Here is an 18,080-nt window from a genome sequence, read left to right as displayed (position 1 = left end):
GTTGCTCTTATGAGTTCTTTGTACTAGAGAGCATAGAGAGCCATTAAATAAGGAGACAAGACCAGAGCTGAAGTTAACGTTAGAAACCCTTGATTGTCCAAAGTCTGTACGACTCCACAAATAACATTATAAGATTTTAAGTGAGTTTTGTGGAAGGAAACATGGAGGGTCATTAGACTAATTCTGTGCCTAGAGTGGCAGAATATGCCAGTTCTAATCCTAGTTGCTCTGTTACTCATCCAGGTCCCTGGGATAACCTGGGAAAGCAGTGGAGGCTGGCTTAAGTCCTTGGGTCCCTGCACCGATTTGGGAGAGATGAAATGAAGCTCCTGGCTTCTGGCTCCTGGGACCTGGGCTCCTAGCTTTAGATCAGCTCAACTCTAGCTGTTGTGGCCATTAAGGGAGTGAATCATCATATGGAAGATTCTCTCTCTCTCTCTATAAATATACCTTTCAGATAAGAAAAAAATGGTTTTCTGTTTTTGGTCCAACCTAGTGACTACAGTTAATAGTAACATACTGTTTAATTGAAAATTGCTAAGTAGATCTTAGGTCTACAAACAGGACATAATTATGTGAGATAATGCATATGTTAATCAACTCAATTCAGCCACCTACAGTGTAGAAATACTTCAAAATATTGTGCATAGACTATAAAAATATACGATTGTTATTTGTAAATAAAATGTTTTTGAATAATACCATTTGTGTTGTTTTTCTTATTAAACCTGGTTTTTAGCATGTAGAAGACTTTGTCATTCAAGGTTCTCAGTATAGATTGTGAGTGTTGTTCAGTTGGGTTACCTATAGGCAAAGATATTCTCCTTGTGGTTTGGCTTGTGTTTTACCTGCTGCAAGTCTCATACCGTCGGTAACATCTCCCATCCTTCTGTATTTCAGAATTACCACCACAGCAGCCTGCATGATGGACCTCAGAAGATATCCGCTGGATGAACAGAACTGCACTTTGGAGATTGAAAGCTGTGTGTATCTGTGTCTAGGTTTCATCTTCCTCCACGTTGTGTTTTAGGTCCTTATGTTATTGTTTAGCATCTTTAACAAGGCACCCTAATTTTCTTGACATTGCTTTTAACTGTCTTTGAAATTAGAGGGTTAATTGTTCACTATACAGATTCACTGTCATACTGAGGAGACATAGGAGAGAGAGTCCAAGGAGATATTAAATCAGCTATGCTTAGATCTATCTATCTATCTATCTATCTATCTATCTATCTATCTATCTATCTATGCCATGCATCTCAGTCCATTCAATAAGAGACCAGACAATGAGATACAGTTTTTCACTCATAGTTCATTATGTGTGAGTGCCTGAACTTCTAGGACCCTGGGCAGTAGGGGTAAAATTTGTTTCCCTTTACAATGCTGTCCTTACAAGAAAACTGTTTCTGATCTTGGTAATTTTCTCCAATTGGAAGAGTATTCAGACACTTTACTAATAATTCAGAGTACTTGTAGGTGAAGCATGAGAACTGTGTAATATTTAACCAGCAGCCACCCTTCCGAGATCCAAACTTCACCTCTTGTTAGACTCAGAGGTTGGTATTATCATTTACATTGACCAGTTATATAGTCTGGTTTATAACTGGATGCAGTTGGGTTGAGGCTTGACAACATAGCAAATTTTTACTGGTAAGTAGTTTGACTTGCACTGTCACTTGATAGACACTTATAACAAGATGTGAATGTCTTTGTAGATAAATGTGTGGGGAAATTGGTGGTGGGCTGGTATGCAGGTCCTGAATGAAGCTGGCCCCACTGTGCCTTCATTTCCACCAACAATACTGTTATGTATGTAATTTATCTGGGGGTCTTTCCCATAAAGGACAGAAGACTTGGGGTAAAGTTAATGCATTTTTCATAGCTGAAGCACTGTCCTAAAACGTTCAGTGGATTCTCTATTGCCAGAGGTCATAACTGCAATAGAATAGTGGATGTTTCAGGAAAGCAAATTGTGGAATCTCAGTAGAGAAGCGGCTCTTATCCCGACTGTCTGAGAATACATGGAATGCCTTCTAAGAGTGTGCATTCTATTCCTGTGATATGTTGCTGCCATGGATAATGAGCAGGAAGGTCTGATATAATATTCTGTCAGTATGTGAGGCCTTTCCCTAGCAGAGAACCAATGGTTAAAACAGTTGCAAAATAAAAAAAAAAGATTTTCTTAATTTTCTGCTGGTTTGATTATGTATATCTGTGTAAGAGAAATGGACAGCAGAAAGATAGGCTTTTTTTTCTAAGTATGATGTAATCTTCGTTGGTCATCAGATACTTACTAAGCATCAACTCTAGAGAGCTGCTGTTGTAAGTTCAGGGATATACTGAGAACAGAGACACTTTGCCAGCCTTGTGGAGCTTAGAATTCAGAAATGACAGTATACAAATAGATGAGGCACAGTTATAGATGACCTGAAGAATATAAAATCCGGTAAAAGACTGACAAGTGGAATCGGAAGGTTCTGTCTGTGTCAATAAGAAAATGCAATGAAGAATGAGCTCTATGAAGGTCTCAGAGTAGGTCCAATCAGAGAGCTCGGAAGTCCTGCTTCACAGCAGCCTGTCTGAACTGTAAGAGAAGACCCCTAACATGGGCTGAGTGAGCATGGGAGTGGAGGCTCTTTTTAAAAGATTTATTTATTTTGTTTATTTTGAAAATCAGACATACAGAGAGGAGGAGAGACAGAGAGTCAGATCTTCCATCTGCTGGTTAACTCCCCATGTGACCACAACGGCCAGAGCTGACCCAATCCAAACCCAGTAGCTAGGAGCCAGGCACCTCTTCTGGATTTTCCATGTGGGTGCAGGGTCCCAAGGCTTTGAACTATCCTCAACTGCTTTCCCAGGCTACAAGCAGGGAGCTAGATGGAAAGCAGCATGGCCGGAACACGAACGGACACCTATAAGGTATCCTGGCATGTGCAAGGTGAGGACTTTAGCCATTAGGCTATCACGCTGGACTTGGAAGTGGAGGCTTTTAGGGACAAGTTATATGGGACTGTGTGTTCCTTATAGGGAATTTGGATTTGTTGCTTGAGCTAGAAAATATTTGGGAGTTAAGCAGATGAATGTCATGGTAAAAGTTATGTGCTTTGTTAAAGATTGTTGTGATTGTCAGGCCAGAATAGAATGTAAGGAAATGAGAAGGAAAGGAGCAGACCTTAGGTGTTACCGCCCTGATGCTCACGATCAGGACATCAGACAGGACTAGCAAGTTGTGGGGAGCAGTCAGTACTGCAACTTTTTGTCTTTTGTCTGTATATCTTTTGTCTGTATGTCTAGTAGGAACCATATGTCTACCTTTTTGTGGTGCTTTATGTTGGGACAAATAGTTCTATTGTATTCAGCTCATCGTTTTCTCCATATCTTTGTTTTAGTCTGTCTTACTCATAAAGTTTGTCTAATGTTTTAGGAGATTCCTGAGTATTGCAAGTAGTGCTGCCCATTGTTGTCGTGTGTGCTCATTTTCCAGATGCACCTGTTGACTAACAAATTGGCATGAACTCTATGGCGTGGGCTGACTTTAGATCTATAATCCGGTTTATGCTCACCCCTTATCTGAGAGCACTTTGCTCAATGCTGTAAGGATTAGGAGTGTCTCAACAAGACATTGCTAAAGTTGACCAGCCTCATGGCCAGGAACAGTAGACAAAACAACCCTAGAATTCAGGATATGTCACTGTCCATCAAGTAACTGTTTAATGGTTAAATTTACTCTGTCTTTCCACTTTCCAGTAGCTTTTGAGATGCATTTCTCCTTCATAAGTCCTCATACTTGACATCTTATTTTCCCCTACAATCATCTTATTCATTGATTCTAAGATGTTTTAAATGCACTTCTCTGTGATATCTGGGCTGGGTCTAAAGCTCCATTTTGCAGACAGAACTCCCATCAGAGCATCTGGCTTCTGTAACTTCTCCAGTCTTCAACACCAGCAGGTACAGAGTGGAGGCAACGCAAGGATGTCCGAAAGTTAGGTCTTAGACGGTACTGCTAGCAGAGAAGCAGGTTAAAGTATCTGCTTCAAACATGGCACAGCTGTAACTTCCATTTCATTCATGGTCATGTCTCTAGCCACACATTTTCACAAAGCAATGACGTGTCACATGCTCATGCGCCTCCTTCTCTCTCCTGGCAGATGGCTACACCACAGATGACATTGAATTTTACTGGCGTGGCGGGGACAAGGCTGTCACTGGCGTGGAAAGGATCGAACTCCCACAGTTCTCCATTGTGGAGCACCGTCTGGTCTCAAGGAATGTCGTCTTCGCCACAGGTGAGCCCGTGGTCTGCTCATGATGCCTGTACTGCTGTGATAGCCTCCTCACTACTCCGCGAGTCAGTCACAGTGCAGGGTCTTCCTCTTTTCCTTCATATCTAAAGCTTTGCTCACTGGAGAAGTCAGCAGTCTTGGGCTGAATACAGAAAGGTGAAAGATTGAGGGTGAATCAACCAGCTAGTATTTGAAAACAAACAAACAAACAAACAAACAAAAAAGCACTTGTTATGAGGCAAATAAAAGACAACTGATGGCCTTGGAGGCAAGAAGGAAGGGGAACTAGGAAGACCAGTGGAGATGGCTCTGTGCTCCTTCTTAGTTAATCCTCTTCTCTCTGGGCTAAAGTTCAGCTTTGGAGCTGTGGACTGAGGGTTACCTGCGGTTATTCTTGCATCCTCACATGATGCTCTCTGGTTAAAGTCGCACTGACTTCAGTTTCGATGTTGCCTTTGTTTCAGCTGTCAAAGTCAATTGCCTTCTGTTCTGTCTGTTCTTGCTGAGATGTTGCTAAAGTTGTATAGATGTTTATTTTATACCACCTTCTTAGTAGTTTTGTTTTCTTAGTGAATGCTGTGTATTATACTTAATGAGCATAGAGTTTTCTCAGCTATAACATGACATTCAGACTAAAGACACTGGGTTAAAAGAGCTAAGGGAATACAAAACTGACTATGTGGTTTGAGCAACAAGTAATAGGGATTAGTTTTAAATCTGGAATGACATTCATGAACCAGCAGGTCTACTCTCTCTGCCTATTTCCTGTGGCTTGAATGTTGTTGACCCACAGTCACCTGCTTCGCCTGCTCCTAGCCAGCTCTGACTCATCACTCAGCTTCACTTAGATGCCACTTCCTCTGTGCAGCCTTTTTGATCTCCTGAATCCAGCACAGTCCCCGGGTCAATGTATCTCCACGGTGCTGCAGCAACCACCTACACACCTCGCTGTCAGCTCACTGCACATGCTACTTCAAGGGAACAGCTCCCTGAGGAGGGATCTGCCCTGGTCTTGACTTATCCTCTCCTTGTCCCTAGTTTGAATAATGACCAATATTTCATGTGTACACCATTAAGTGAAAAGAGTCAAGGTCATTCCCGCAGTCCCTTGTCCCTACCTAGCTTCCAGAAACCAATGTGCAAGGTAAGGAGAATAAAAATTGTGGGATTTTAAAACACGAACAAGTGCACATTTGTTCAGTGTTGCCTTATCTTCGGTCACAAGAAGTCCTCCAAATGTCCTACAGTCTCTTTGGAAGACCTACTAAGGTCCTTTCCTCTGTTGGGTAACGAGAACCTGTGGGAATGTGGTTTATCCCTAAGGGATCATGTCCACAATCAAGAAAACTGCCCCATAGAGTATTTAATAAAGTGATCTGTCATTCCAAAACCTGATGAAAGCGGTTCCACGCTCCAGGTGGCACCTAACACAGGGGAGGGCAGGATTCTCCCAGTGCAATTACCCTGCCCACACTCACCTTTGTCTAGAAATTGCAGTTGTGGCTGTGAGAGTGTTGCTGTGGGGGTCTTCTACTGCTTTTCCATGAAGCCTCGTCAGAAAACTTAATGGAGACTCTGTGGAGAATGCACCATTGGCACAGATGCTGCCACCAGTTGGACCAGTGTGTCTGGACCCAGTGAAGCCCCTTAGAGCTTTCTTCACTAGATGGAGTCTCTGCTTTTCTTTTAGATATATACATGTTGGAAAATATCCATCATATCTTAGCGAATATTAGTGAACATCTTATGGATATTCAGAGAAAATGCACACTACTGGGGTGTGGAGAATCTTCGAAGTATTTGCAAACCCATTAGCATGGCATGTCATATATGCCTTCTAGCGCTTACAGGGTACAGCACAGGTCTCGACACCAGTCAGTTTAAAACACATCCTTTAAAGAGCTTGAAATCTGAAACTGTTCTAGTTCACCTAGATATGAAGAAATGACCTCAGCCACACTATAAAAATATTTTAAAATTGTCTGTTAGCTTAATTTATCTTTCTTTTAAGGATTTAAACTAGTGAGACTTAGGCCAGTATGTGAACTCTAGCTGAGAAATAATTCTCAATAAAAGGATTAGGCAAAAATGTTCTGGATGTTTATTGGACACTTGGCAAATGAGATGTTGAGGATTCTGTAGGGATTCTACCCACTGCTACTTCTGTCATATGAGAAAAACAAGGCAGGTACATGAAAGTCACAGAATGGTGGCTGGTGGCTGCAAGATCAGCGGAGTTAAAATTTTCAGGAGATGGTGTTATGGGCCAGTGGGTTAAGCTACCATTTGTGGCGCTGGCATACATGCAGCCTAGAAAACAGTGAAGATATCCCAATGGAGAGATCCAAAGGGAGTTTTAGGGTTTTGGCTTAGCCTGGTCCAGTGCTGGCTGTGTGGACATTTGCGGAGTGAACTAGCAGGTAAAAGAGTCTCTCTCTCTCTCTCTCTCTCTCTCTCTCTCTCTCTCTCTCTCTCACACACACACACACACACACACACACACACACACACACACACACACATTTACTCTATCTGTGTTTGTTTTTCTGTTATTCTGCCTTTCAACTAAAGAAACTAAAACAAAACATGAAAATTGTTCCAAGGACTCTTGATCAGAGTCCTGGAAGAGAGATTGTGTACCAAGCCTGCTTCGCCCTTGTGTTAACACTTTGAAGACCTTGTGTGTGACTTCTTGCTGTTTTTTTGGCTAGGATTCATTCAATCTACCCTATTGACATTGCAGGGAACACTTTCAAAAGTGAAGCATCAGTATGGCCCTTGGAATTGGTGTGAGCCAAGCATGGGACAAGGCTGTGGATTAGAGAGAGGTGTAGAAGGGTCTTGGCCAGTAGGATTTCTCGGTGGAGCTCCATGGTTCCAGTGATATTCCCCACCTGGCTTATCTGACAAAGGCATTTTGAGCAGAAAATAAGCCCCAAGAGAAATTTCTGAAACCTGCTCAAGACACAGCATATCCAGGGTTTAAAATCCCAGACTCTGGAGCCAGATGACCAAAGCTTATGTCCCAACTGGCCTTTTTAGCAATGCAGATAAAACTAATGCAACTTCTCTGTGTAGCAGAGCTATGAATAGTGTTTATTTGATAGGATTGATGAAAAGATTATGTGGATTAGGATAAATACAGGCTCTAGAACAGGACCTGGCTGATAGTAAACAATGATTAAGTATCATTAATTAAAATCTGTGGGATCAGAGATGGAGGCATATTTTGTAGAACCTAAAAATAAACACCACAGTAGTTGACTAGAGCTTTGCACATTACAAACATTGGGACTTAATTCCACCGGATTATTGTCCATTGAGAACTGACTCATAATTGCCAACTGGAGTAAATCTTTAAGATTAGAAACGATTTTGATTTCGTATTTGTATTCTTAACACATATCCCGGTGCCTAACTTACTGTATAAACCATAAAATCAAGAATTACTGAATTTAGAGGAAATCTGACCATTATTGCAAGCATATGTTCAAATGATTAAGTTCTATGGGAGAGAAAAATATATATAAATATGTGTTATGACATTGAATTGTTTGCCTCAATATACCCAAATCTTATGTTTTGACAAAAAAAATCAACATAATGCATAATGTCTCTTTTACCCTAGTGGAAATTAAGTGTGCCTTTGTTCAGAAGGAAAAAATGGAATTCCATAATTGTGTTTTGAAGATATGGTAGTGGTAGCTGATTTAATTACTATGAAGAAATGATTATTACTTTTTAACATTGTTTAATAATGATATTTTGAGGAAAAAATCAACTTATTTACAACTACGAAGAAAGCAAAGCAAATGCATTTATTCTAGTTTTTAACTGTAGTGACAGCATGCTAATTTTTGATTTTGTCCCTTCTTGTTTTAAGGAGTTGTTACTAATTTCCCTTGGACATTATAATATATACAGATATATAAAGAGAGAGAAAGAGAAAAGCAGAGAGAGAGAGAGAGATAGTAATTTCAACAGTTCCGTGCAGTACAGCTGGAGATGCTATTCTCAGATGCAGAGGAACTCTTGATAAATAAATAAATTTAAGCTTATTTGTTTTCATTTGAAAGGAGAATATATATATATATATTTAAGATTTATTTGTTTTAATTTGAAAATTTAATTAGAAAAATTTAATTTGTCTTAATTTGAAAGGAGAATTTACAAAGACAGCTTTTTGTTTTCATCCTTTAGTTCACTCCCTAGGTGGCCTCAGAAGCTGGAGCTGAGCTAATCTATGGCCAGGAGCTGTGTTACCCACATTGTTGCCGGGGCTCAAGGACTTGAGCTGTCCATCCTTCACTGTTTTTGCAGTGCTTAAGCAGGGAGCTGGATCAGGTGTAGAGCAGTCAGGACATGCACTGGCCCCTCTGATGTGTGATTTGAGACACTGCAAAAACTGCCATTTCTAAACATTATTAAGCAGAGAATTTGCTGCACTTGTATCTACTACTTTTATAAAATTTCTTAACAAACATGATATACATAAATATTTTTATCCCTCATCCTGGAATGGTTGCAATTTGATAAGCAATGTATGATGTGCTCAGCCTTCCTCCTTCCTTTATGGCCACGTGTGAATGGGCCATAACTTTTAAAAAATAATAATTACAGAGAGAGACAGAGAGATCTTCTGGGTTTCTCACATGGGTACATGAACCCAAGCATTTGTATAATCTTCCACTGCTTCCCCAGGCACATTAGCAAGGAGCTGGATCAGAAGTGGAGCTGCTGACATTTGACCCGGAGTCCTTGTTGGATGCAATGGCTGAATTTACTATGCCAGGAAGCTGTCCCCCATAGCTTCTTGATGATCCACCCTTTTATTCAGGTTTCCAAAACTGGATGTTGGAATTGGAAGCCCCAAATCCTCACTCAGGACCCTGGGATTTCCTAATCCAATACACAGATTTTCTAATCTGCTGCTAGAAGAGCCTACTGTTTCCAGACCTGCTTTCCCTTGCTGTGTATTAGGAGTCCTACAACCTCATACACTCAGCCCCTGCCAGCTCCAGAATCTCTTAAGTCTTCCCTTCGCTTGTGGGAGCCCATACCTCTCGAGTTCCATCATCTCCTCTTCGGTTTAGCTGATGATCTTTGTGGTAGTATTCTACTTTGTTTTCTCATTTCCATTCTCTCCTGCATTCTATCCAAAGTCTTTTTCTCCTGTTGTTTTTCTGTCACTTAGGATAGTTTCACAATTTTCCTTTTGTCACACCAGAAGATAAATTAGTGAACAATCTGAAAGTTAACCTTTCTGCTTGATCTTCTTTGAGCTTTTCTTCCAGTTATGTGTTTTACATTTCATTTTGAAATGGTTTTTTTTTTGAAATTTATTTTTAAGAAGGTCTTTATTTATTTTTCTTTTAAACATAGATTTTTTTTTTATAGAGCTAGAAGGAGAGATAGAGAGAACAGTCTTCCACCCACTGATTCACTCCCCAAATCCCACTACAGCCAGAGATGAACCGATCCCAAGTTGGGAGCTAGGAGCCAGGAAATTCATCCTGGGCTTCATATGGGTGCAGGGACCCATGCATTTGAGCCATCTTCTGCTGCTTTTCCAGACACATGAACAGCAAGGTAGATGGAAAGTGGAACAGCTGACATTTGAAGTGGTGTTCGTATGGGACATGGGGAGCCCATTAACACATTGCTGTGGGGGCTGGCACATTGGCACAGCAAGCTAATCCTCTGCCTGCAAGTGCCAGCATCGTATGGGTGTTAGTTCTTATACAAACCGCTCCACTTCCATGCAGCTCCCTGCTTATGGACTGCAAAAACAGCGGAGGGTGACGTAAAGTTCTTGGTCCCCTGCAGCCATATGAGAGACACAGATGAAACTCCTGGCTTCTTTCAGAATGGCTTAGCTCTGGCCATTATAGCCAATTGGGAAGTGAATCAGCAGATAGAAGATTCTCTGTCTCTCTCTACTTCTCTGTGTAAATTCACCTTTCAAATAGAAATAAATAGACCTTTTAGAAAAAGGAAAGCATTGCTGTGAACACACACAGGTTGCCATTCTGGCATTTAGGACCTCAGCTTTTGTGTTGATCTTAATGCGTGTCATGTTCACCAAGAAAAGTTTGGATGTACAATTTATACTAAATTGGAAATTCACTCAACTTTTTGTTTTCCTTTGTACTACAAATTGGAGTTTTTCTTTTAAATTTTCAAAACAGCTAGAGAACAGATTCTTTAATATGCTTCTTAATTATCAGGTATTTCATTTCTCTATTTTCGCATAGTGATATATTTTAACTTTAAAGAAAAATTCAACCAAGATTGGAAAATAGAAAGGTCTGAAATGAACAATGATGAGAAAAAGGTATATAAGGGAACAGATCCCATGATTTAAGAGCACAATGATTGAATTATGAATTTTTAAAGGTCCAGCTATCCCACTGATGAAATGAACTCAAAATTATTTGCAAGAGTTCATTTGGGAACCCCAGTCAAACTTTAGTTTTTATGAAGAGAATCCTCTGATTAAATTACTCTCCACTGGGTCTATAAATGGCATTTGCTGGGGTGTTGAGAATATATTACATGACGTATTGAAAGAAGGAATTATCACTAATATACATATACATATATACACATATATATGCATGTTATCTATAATTCTTTTAACCTTAAAATTCCTCTTCTAGTTTTTTCCATTGACTTTGGTTAAAGAATCCTTAGGATTGCTTTTAACCTCCTATAGAGATACCACCCCTAAATCCTACCCAACTGGTGAGACCAGAACTTTCTCTGTGAGCCATTGAGCTTCTGTGTGTTCTTCTTCAGAGACCCCTTGACATCCAGCTCATTCACAGAAATGCTTCTTGTGTGCTTCCATCTTTTGAAATTTCCTTTAAGACCTCCAGGGAAGAATGGATTTGCCCCATATCTCTGTGATCACAGAATTCTGAGTGCAGAAGCTGCTCAAAGTAGAGAAGAAGAAAATGAGGGAGAGACTCATAGTCATTGTGTTTGGGGACAAGACAGTAGATTTTGTAGTTATCAATTAAGCCAGTTAATTCCTAGTAAAAATACTTATACATGTAGTAGATCTTTGATTTTATAACAGATTTATTGAGATGATTCACGTAGTATGCAATTTACTCATTTTTAATGTTTAATGATAATTAGTGTATTTACAGAGTTATACAAATAATAGACACAATCAATTTTAGAATATTTTCTTAGCCCCCAAAGAAACCCCTTCTCTGTCATAGCCAGTGGCTGTTTTCTTATCAGTGAAATCAGACCATATGTGGTCCTTTTTGATTCTTTCACTTCAAATGTTTTCTTTAAGATTGATTAACCTTGTGGCTTACATTAGTAGTTCATCATTTTTCTCGTCAATTAATACTCCATTTTACTAATATGAGAGATCTATAAAAGTGCATGGAGCCTTCACATCACACAACACTATGCAATAATTTAAAAAAAATGTACTTATCTATTTATTATATTTTTCCTACATTGTTTATCCATATGGGTTGCTTTTGTGTTCTGTTTTAGCCTTCTAAAAACATTTTATATGTACACAATTTAATATGAATATGTTTTCATTTCTGTCAGGAAACAAACTCATGTACTTAGTAGTAGATTTGCTGTGTCATTCACTGACTCTTGCTAACCTTTTTAGGAGTTGTCAGGCTTTTTAAAAGTGGTGCTATCAGTAACACTCACCCACCAACCATTTATGATGGTTTAATTAATCTACATCCACACCAGCATGTGTTTTCCTGTATTTTTAAAAGAATTGATTTATTCATAGAGGTAGCAAGACACCTCCCCAAAACATCCCACACACGGTGATACACACACACACACACACACACACACACACACACAGAAAGAGAGAGAGAGAGAGGATGCAGATGGAGAGACAGAGAGCTCCCATTTGCTGCATAACTGTTCAGATGCCTGCACTGACTGGAGCTGGACCAGGATGAAGCAAGGAGTCAGGAACCCAATCCAGGTATTTTCTGCAGGTGGCAGGAATCCAACCTCTTGAGCAATCACCTTCTGCCTTCCAGAGTCTTCATTAATGAGAGTGTAAACACGAGTAGATGTGGGACTTGAGTCCAACCACTCAGATAAGGGGGTCTCAAGTGACACCTTAAATGGAAGGCTAAACATTTGCTCTGTTTTTTTTTTAAATTTTAATTTTTAAATAGTTTTTAACATATTTGGTGTGATTTGTATAGAAGAACATAATGATACTTTCTCCCTCCCATATTTTCCCACTCCTTCCTTTTCCCTTTTTTTTAAGCTTTTGAGATAACATATTTTAAATTTACAATGAAAAGCTTAACACTTCACCAAAGAAGAAGCTGAACAAATAAAAAGCAAAATGATCTTACATGACTGTAAATAATAATTGAATGAATAAAATAATCATTCCACTCATAAAAAATTTTAAGGCATTACAAATCATTAAAAGTATAATAATATGACATTCTTAACTACTGGTTTGACAAAGGTACAAAACAGAATTTTGCAGACCTATATTATTATCAATGCTAATGCAAACATTTCTTTTTTCTTATATATTTAAAAAAAAATTTTAGCTCCCACTTATAAGGGAAAAAATATTTTATGTTTGTCTTTCTGCGGCTGGCTTGTTTCACCCAACATGTTGTGCTCCAGTTGAATCTGCTTTGCTGCAAACGGTGGAATTTCATTTTGTTTATAGCGGAATGACATTCCATTGTGTGTGCGTGTATGTGTGGATAGATAAATGGTGGACACCTGGGTGGATTCCAAATTTTGGCTGCCATGAACGGAGCTGCCACAAACAAGTTGGTGTACTTATCTCTTTGATTTGTTTTGTTCAAGCTTTTTGAGTATATACCTAGTAGTGGGATCTCTGGATTGTGTGCCAATTTGACTTCTAATGTTTCTAGAAATTTCCACACAGTTTTACCCAGTGGGGCACTAATTTACATTCCCACCAACCGTGTATAAGTTTCACCTTTCTCCACATCCTGGCTGGTATTTGTTACTCTGTGTTTTGAATTTTTGCCAGTCCTGATGGTTTAGATTTGCATTTCCCTGATGGCTGGTGATGCTCAGCATTTTGTTTTTTCATTTATTTGCTGCCCATTTGTCTGCTATCTATTTGTTTATCTATCTATTGAAGTCCTTTGTCCATTTCTGAACTGGATTTGTTGGTTTTTGATTGTTGTTGAGTTTTTTTTTAAGTTGCTGATATATTTGGGATATTAGTCTAATGATGTCTTCTGTGTTTTTGAGAAAGCACTCTTGGTAGTTAGTATGTCATACTGATATTTTGTTATAAGTACTTGTGAAAGAACAGATTTTTCTCATCTCCAAAAATACTTGCAAAAGACAGAAAAATTATTTTCATCTCCTGATTTGTTTAATACATCATCTGCAATAGCCCTCGATTGAAACCACAAATGAAAAACTCCGTCTGGGCCTTTTGCACAGGTAGCATAGTCTCAACTCTCTGAGTGTTCACTTATTGTATCTCAGAATGTGTAAACAGGAGACTAGAACGGGGAGTAAAGCAGGAAGGGAACCCAAGAACTCGGAAACATCACCTTAGCCACTGGCCACACTCTGACCGCATGAAGTGACATCATCTGTGCTTTATTTGCACTAAGGAAGTGTAGCAATTTTTGTTTTCATTGGCTATTTGTCCATCTTTGGAGACATATTTTCCAGACATTTTCCCATTTTTTTTTAAATTTGGTGTCTTGTTTTGCAGATATCATTTATCCGTTTTAGATACAAATTTCTAACTGGACATAAAATTTGCACATATTCAATTCTGTGGATTGTCTTAATTTCAGTGTAACACTTCTAAAATGTGATCAGTTATAATTTGCTAATTTTTCTTTTTTTACTCATTGCATTCCTTTTCTTTGTACACTTAAGGAAACAGCAGGTTTGAGAGAGTAGTCAGTTTCTCAAAAATAACATAGCAAACTGTTGAGGTTGGATTGCTCACACATATACATGTCCTTTTTATTCCCATACAGCACAACACTGTTATTTTACTGTAGCTGTCAGAAGCAAACCATTGTCTGCTTTTTGTATTTTCTCTCTACTCATTTATTTCATATATCCCCTTTATTCTCAATGAGGTTTTTTTTTTTTTTTTAATTTTCAATGTATAAGGAAATGACCAATAAGGAGGATGAGAAAATTGGTAGCACTGTTTCTGGTTGGAAGCTGTGTGATCAACAGAAGGCGTGTCACAAATGAATAAGATATCATGATAGGGAATTCAGAAGCAGCAGTAAGTGGTGTTCTTTCAGGCAACGGTGGGACAGCCTGCGGGACAGCCCGCTGTGGCGAGGGTGACACGGCTTTGCGGAGGTTGCTAACCCATCAGTTTGCTACTTTATGATGCTTAGATACATTGGAGTGCTTCTCACTCTGCAAAGCTGGCATGAAGCTTTCTATCCACATTTTTAATGAGTTCTCCAAAAATATTAATGCCTAGAGAGTGATATAAATTTAGGCTGGATTAGAAATGCAGGGCCTTGTTTTTGGCATAGCTTTTAATGCATCCAGGGAAAAAGGGTTGAGATCAGCATGTTCACTAACTAGGTTTGCCAAAGAAGCTCCGACTTGGAACGCTGCACTTGTATTCAGGGACTGTGCGACTTTTTGTTAGCTCAGCCTGTACGTGGGGATCGGACCACATCTGCACTGGCACACACGGAATTAGAACTCTGTGCATTTCTGTTGCAATTTTAAAGCCTCTGATACTGATTTGAAGGGTACATGTTAATTCAACTGATTTATCAATTCTTAACTTTAAATTATTAGCCACTATCTATGATCATGCGAGAGCTTTACTTATGAATAGTGCATTTATATGGCATTCCATCTTGCCAATATAAGGACTTTGTCTAACAAAACTCCAGAAAAAAATTTTATATACTCTTTTGTATGCATTTCAAATGATACAAGTCTTTGCCTAGAAATCTAGAAGTCTGAAGTTCCTATCGTATGGCACCTGGAGAGGTTTTCTTCCTTAGGTTATGTTGGATGCTTTACCTTTAAGCACTCTTTTCTCTTGCCAAAAGAAATTTGTTCACCTAGGAGTATCTCATTTCACATAGCATGAAACCTATGATTCCTGAAATATTTTTGTGTCTACAGGGCGCAGCAAACCACTGTTTCACCAGGGACAGTTGTGCATGACTCCCTTTCCAGCATGAATTAGAACCTTAAGTCATTTTTGTTTGTTGCATTCACTTCGTTCCACCTTGGAGGCTCTCATGTGGTGGGACACATGCTGGATGCCTAAAAATTTTGTTGAGCTGGCATTTCACTTTTAACAAATGAAATACATTTGCTATTGAAAATACATACAAATTGTTTTTTTGTTTTTAAAATTCTTAACTCTGTGTCAGTTAATATCTTGGTGAATTTCCAGGGGTTCATGGATTTTTGAAATCTGACTGCATTATCTTTGTCTTTGTCTCTGGTGGTCTTCCAAGTGTGGAATTTCCCAGTTGTGTCATTCTTCTTGGTATTTGCCACCCCACCCCAACACTCCCACCCTGGTACTACCACCACGTTGCAGGGGCAAGAATTCCAGCAGACGATGAGGCACACATCATTGTGAGGGTGTCAATACTGCCTTCACTTGGGACAGTTGATCTGAAGATGTATTTTAGAAAGAACATGATCAATTATAGAATATGGCGGATTTGTTTCATTTCCTGTAGTCACTAGAACAAAATGTTGGAGCCTTAGCACTTCACAGCCAAAAGGAAAAAAAAAAAAAGATTTCTTTATCTCAAAGTTTTGGAGGCAAAAAGTGCAAAATTCTGGAAACTGACTAGTCTCTGTTAAGGGCCTCTTGGTAGATGGGAGAATGATGAGTGAGTGAAGAAGAGATCACATGGTAAGAAAGGAAACCAGAGAGAGTCAGGGGTCAGGGGTCAGGGGTCAAGTTTGCTTTCTTTTATCGGAACAGAAACCTCTTGTAAGGGTGATGCCCTCAGTGACCGGACTGCTTCACTTCCAATAAAGATATTATTGGAAATTGTTAACAGTTACACCTTAATGAGAAAGAAAATAATCAAAGAAGGTGGTTGTTTACATCGGAGGAAGGAAAAATAAAAGATTCATGGTCACTGGGCATTTGCCCAGAGCTAAGAAGTATGGATAAGGGAAGATATTTCTTTCATAAGAACAAGGGATATGAATTAACAAAAGCAGGATGTATGAACAATTATTTTGAAGCAGTGAGAGTCCCTTTCGCTAGTAAACTTGATGCTAGTGCTGAAATATAGTGGAAAATGAAACGTATTTGATAAAGCAGGGAGACAGTAGAATTCCCACATGAGTTATTTTTCCATTTGCTGGAGGCCATGAATCATAAAAGATTCTGAGTATGGGGCAGCATCAGTTTCAGTGTTTTGCTTCCAGACTGGGTAGATGGGAGTAGAGGCAGGACTAGGAATGAAACCCAGCTTGATCAAATCCATGTTACATGTAATATCTTATGAAACAATAGATGTGTAACTGAATGTGTGTGAAAGAAAGCCATAGTCTCTTGATGGTTCTGGCACATGAACTTCACTGGTTTTTCAATAAAAATCAGTCTACATTTTCACTTCATTTCATATGTTCAAATAATTGCCAGCTTTGAAAACAGGTTTGCGAATATATCTCTGTAGCTGACTTATGTATAGTAGCTCCCCCCAAAAACATTAAAAATCAAAGGGAAAATGATGAAATGTGCAGATTTATTGTACATGAGCATCTTATCAATATGCCCCCTATTCTCACTCAGTTACGAGTCATAAAACAAGTAACTGGAAAGGAGCTTGTTGACAGTACAGACAAGAATTCAGTACATGAAGGACTTTAGTGGAAAGGTGGACGAATTAAAAGGGTAGAAAAGTGAGGAAGATATTAATATTATAATCAGGTAATTCATAAAATTAAACACAGAAAAGTAATAAGTAGGAAATATTTCATTTGAAAAATGATTTAAGAATATATGTTCATGCCAGAATTACCAAAGTTTATTCGTAAGAGATATTATATGGTGTTGTCATGTTTGCTAGGTAACAATTAGCATTTTTAGGAAGTACTCCTTGCAATGGAACATATTTGTGTGATTCTTTTGCAAATTAATGTGACAATGCATGCAAAGGCCTTAAACATTGTCCCAGCCATTCTACTTTGGACATGTTCATCCGTCTCATAAGAATAAATATAGTAATGGGGCTCTCCTGAAAGATATCCTCATGGATACTATTTGCAGGTTTTTTCCAAAGTAGAAATAATCTAAAACTAAAGCATCCAACATATGTATAGAATGGAAAATCAAATGTAATTTAAAAATGTATTTACAAATAATTTGTGACAACTATGAAAAGAGCCGTGCTATGATGACAGTATGATATATATTTGAACAGGGAACCACACAGAGCAACAGCAAAGACTGCAGGACATTTCCCAGATTGTCAACCTGAAAATGTTGGGTCCATTAGGTGATTTATCTTATCTCTTACATAATTCTGGCTGTAAGTGCCATTAATGCTGGAGGTAGCCATCTGCGTATAAAAGCATGCATTTCCTTTATAGGGGTAATAATTCTATTAGTGAATCAGACTTCTAAAGAAAAGATTAAAAGAATATTCAGAGAAAGGAACAAGGATTAATATATCTGCACAATGCATTTGGGAGGCAGGCAGAGAATAGGAGACCATAAGTCTTGGAATGAAGGAGATCAGAAAAGGTCAGGTCTCATGAAGTATACGATGCAAGAATTCTAAGGTGAGGGGAGAA

The 18,080-nt window shown here is 38.8% G+C and overlaps 1 protein-coding gene across 3 annotated transcripts in view; it reads left to right on the top strand.

The window, feature by feature from the left end:
* The window catches only part of GABRB3 (gamma-aminobutyric acid type A receptor subunit beta3), a 213,705-nt gene that overhangs the window by 174,084 nt on the left and 21,541 nt on the right, over positions 1–18,080 (top strand). For all 3 annotated transcript variants that reach the window (XM_040968828.1, XM_040968829.1, XM_040968830.1), the window contains exons 5-6: positions 901–983; positions 4,155–4,292. In XM_040968828.1, coding sequence (XP_040824762.1) covers positions 901–983; positions 4,155–4,292 — 221 coding nt within the window. The remainder of the gene's footprint in view (positions 1–900; positions 984–4,154; positions 4,293–18,080) is intronic.

The sequence above is a fragment of the Ochotona curzoniae genome, unplaced genomic scaffold (assembly GCF_017591425.1).
Source record: "Ochotona curzoniae isolate NIBS_2020 unplaced genomic scaffold, NIBS_Ocur_1.0 scaffold_4701, whole genome shotgun sequence".
In the NCBI taxonomy this organism is placed as follows: domain Eukaryota; kingdom Metazoa; phylum Chordata; class Mammalia; order Lagomorpha; family Ochotonidae; genus Ochotona; species Ochotona curzoniae.
Note: the sequence above shows the minus strand (reverse complement) of the source record. Positions and strands in the feature narration are given on the sequence as shown.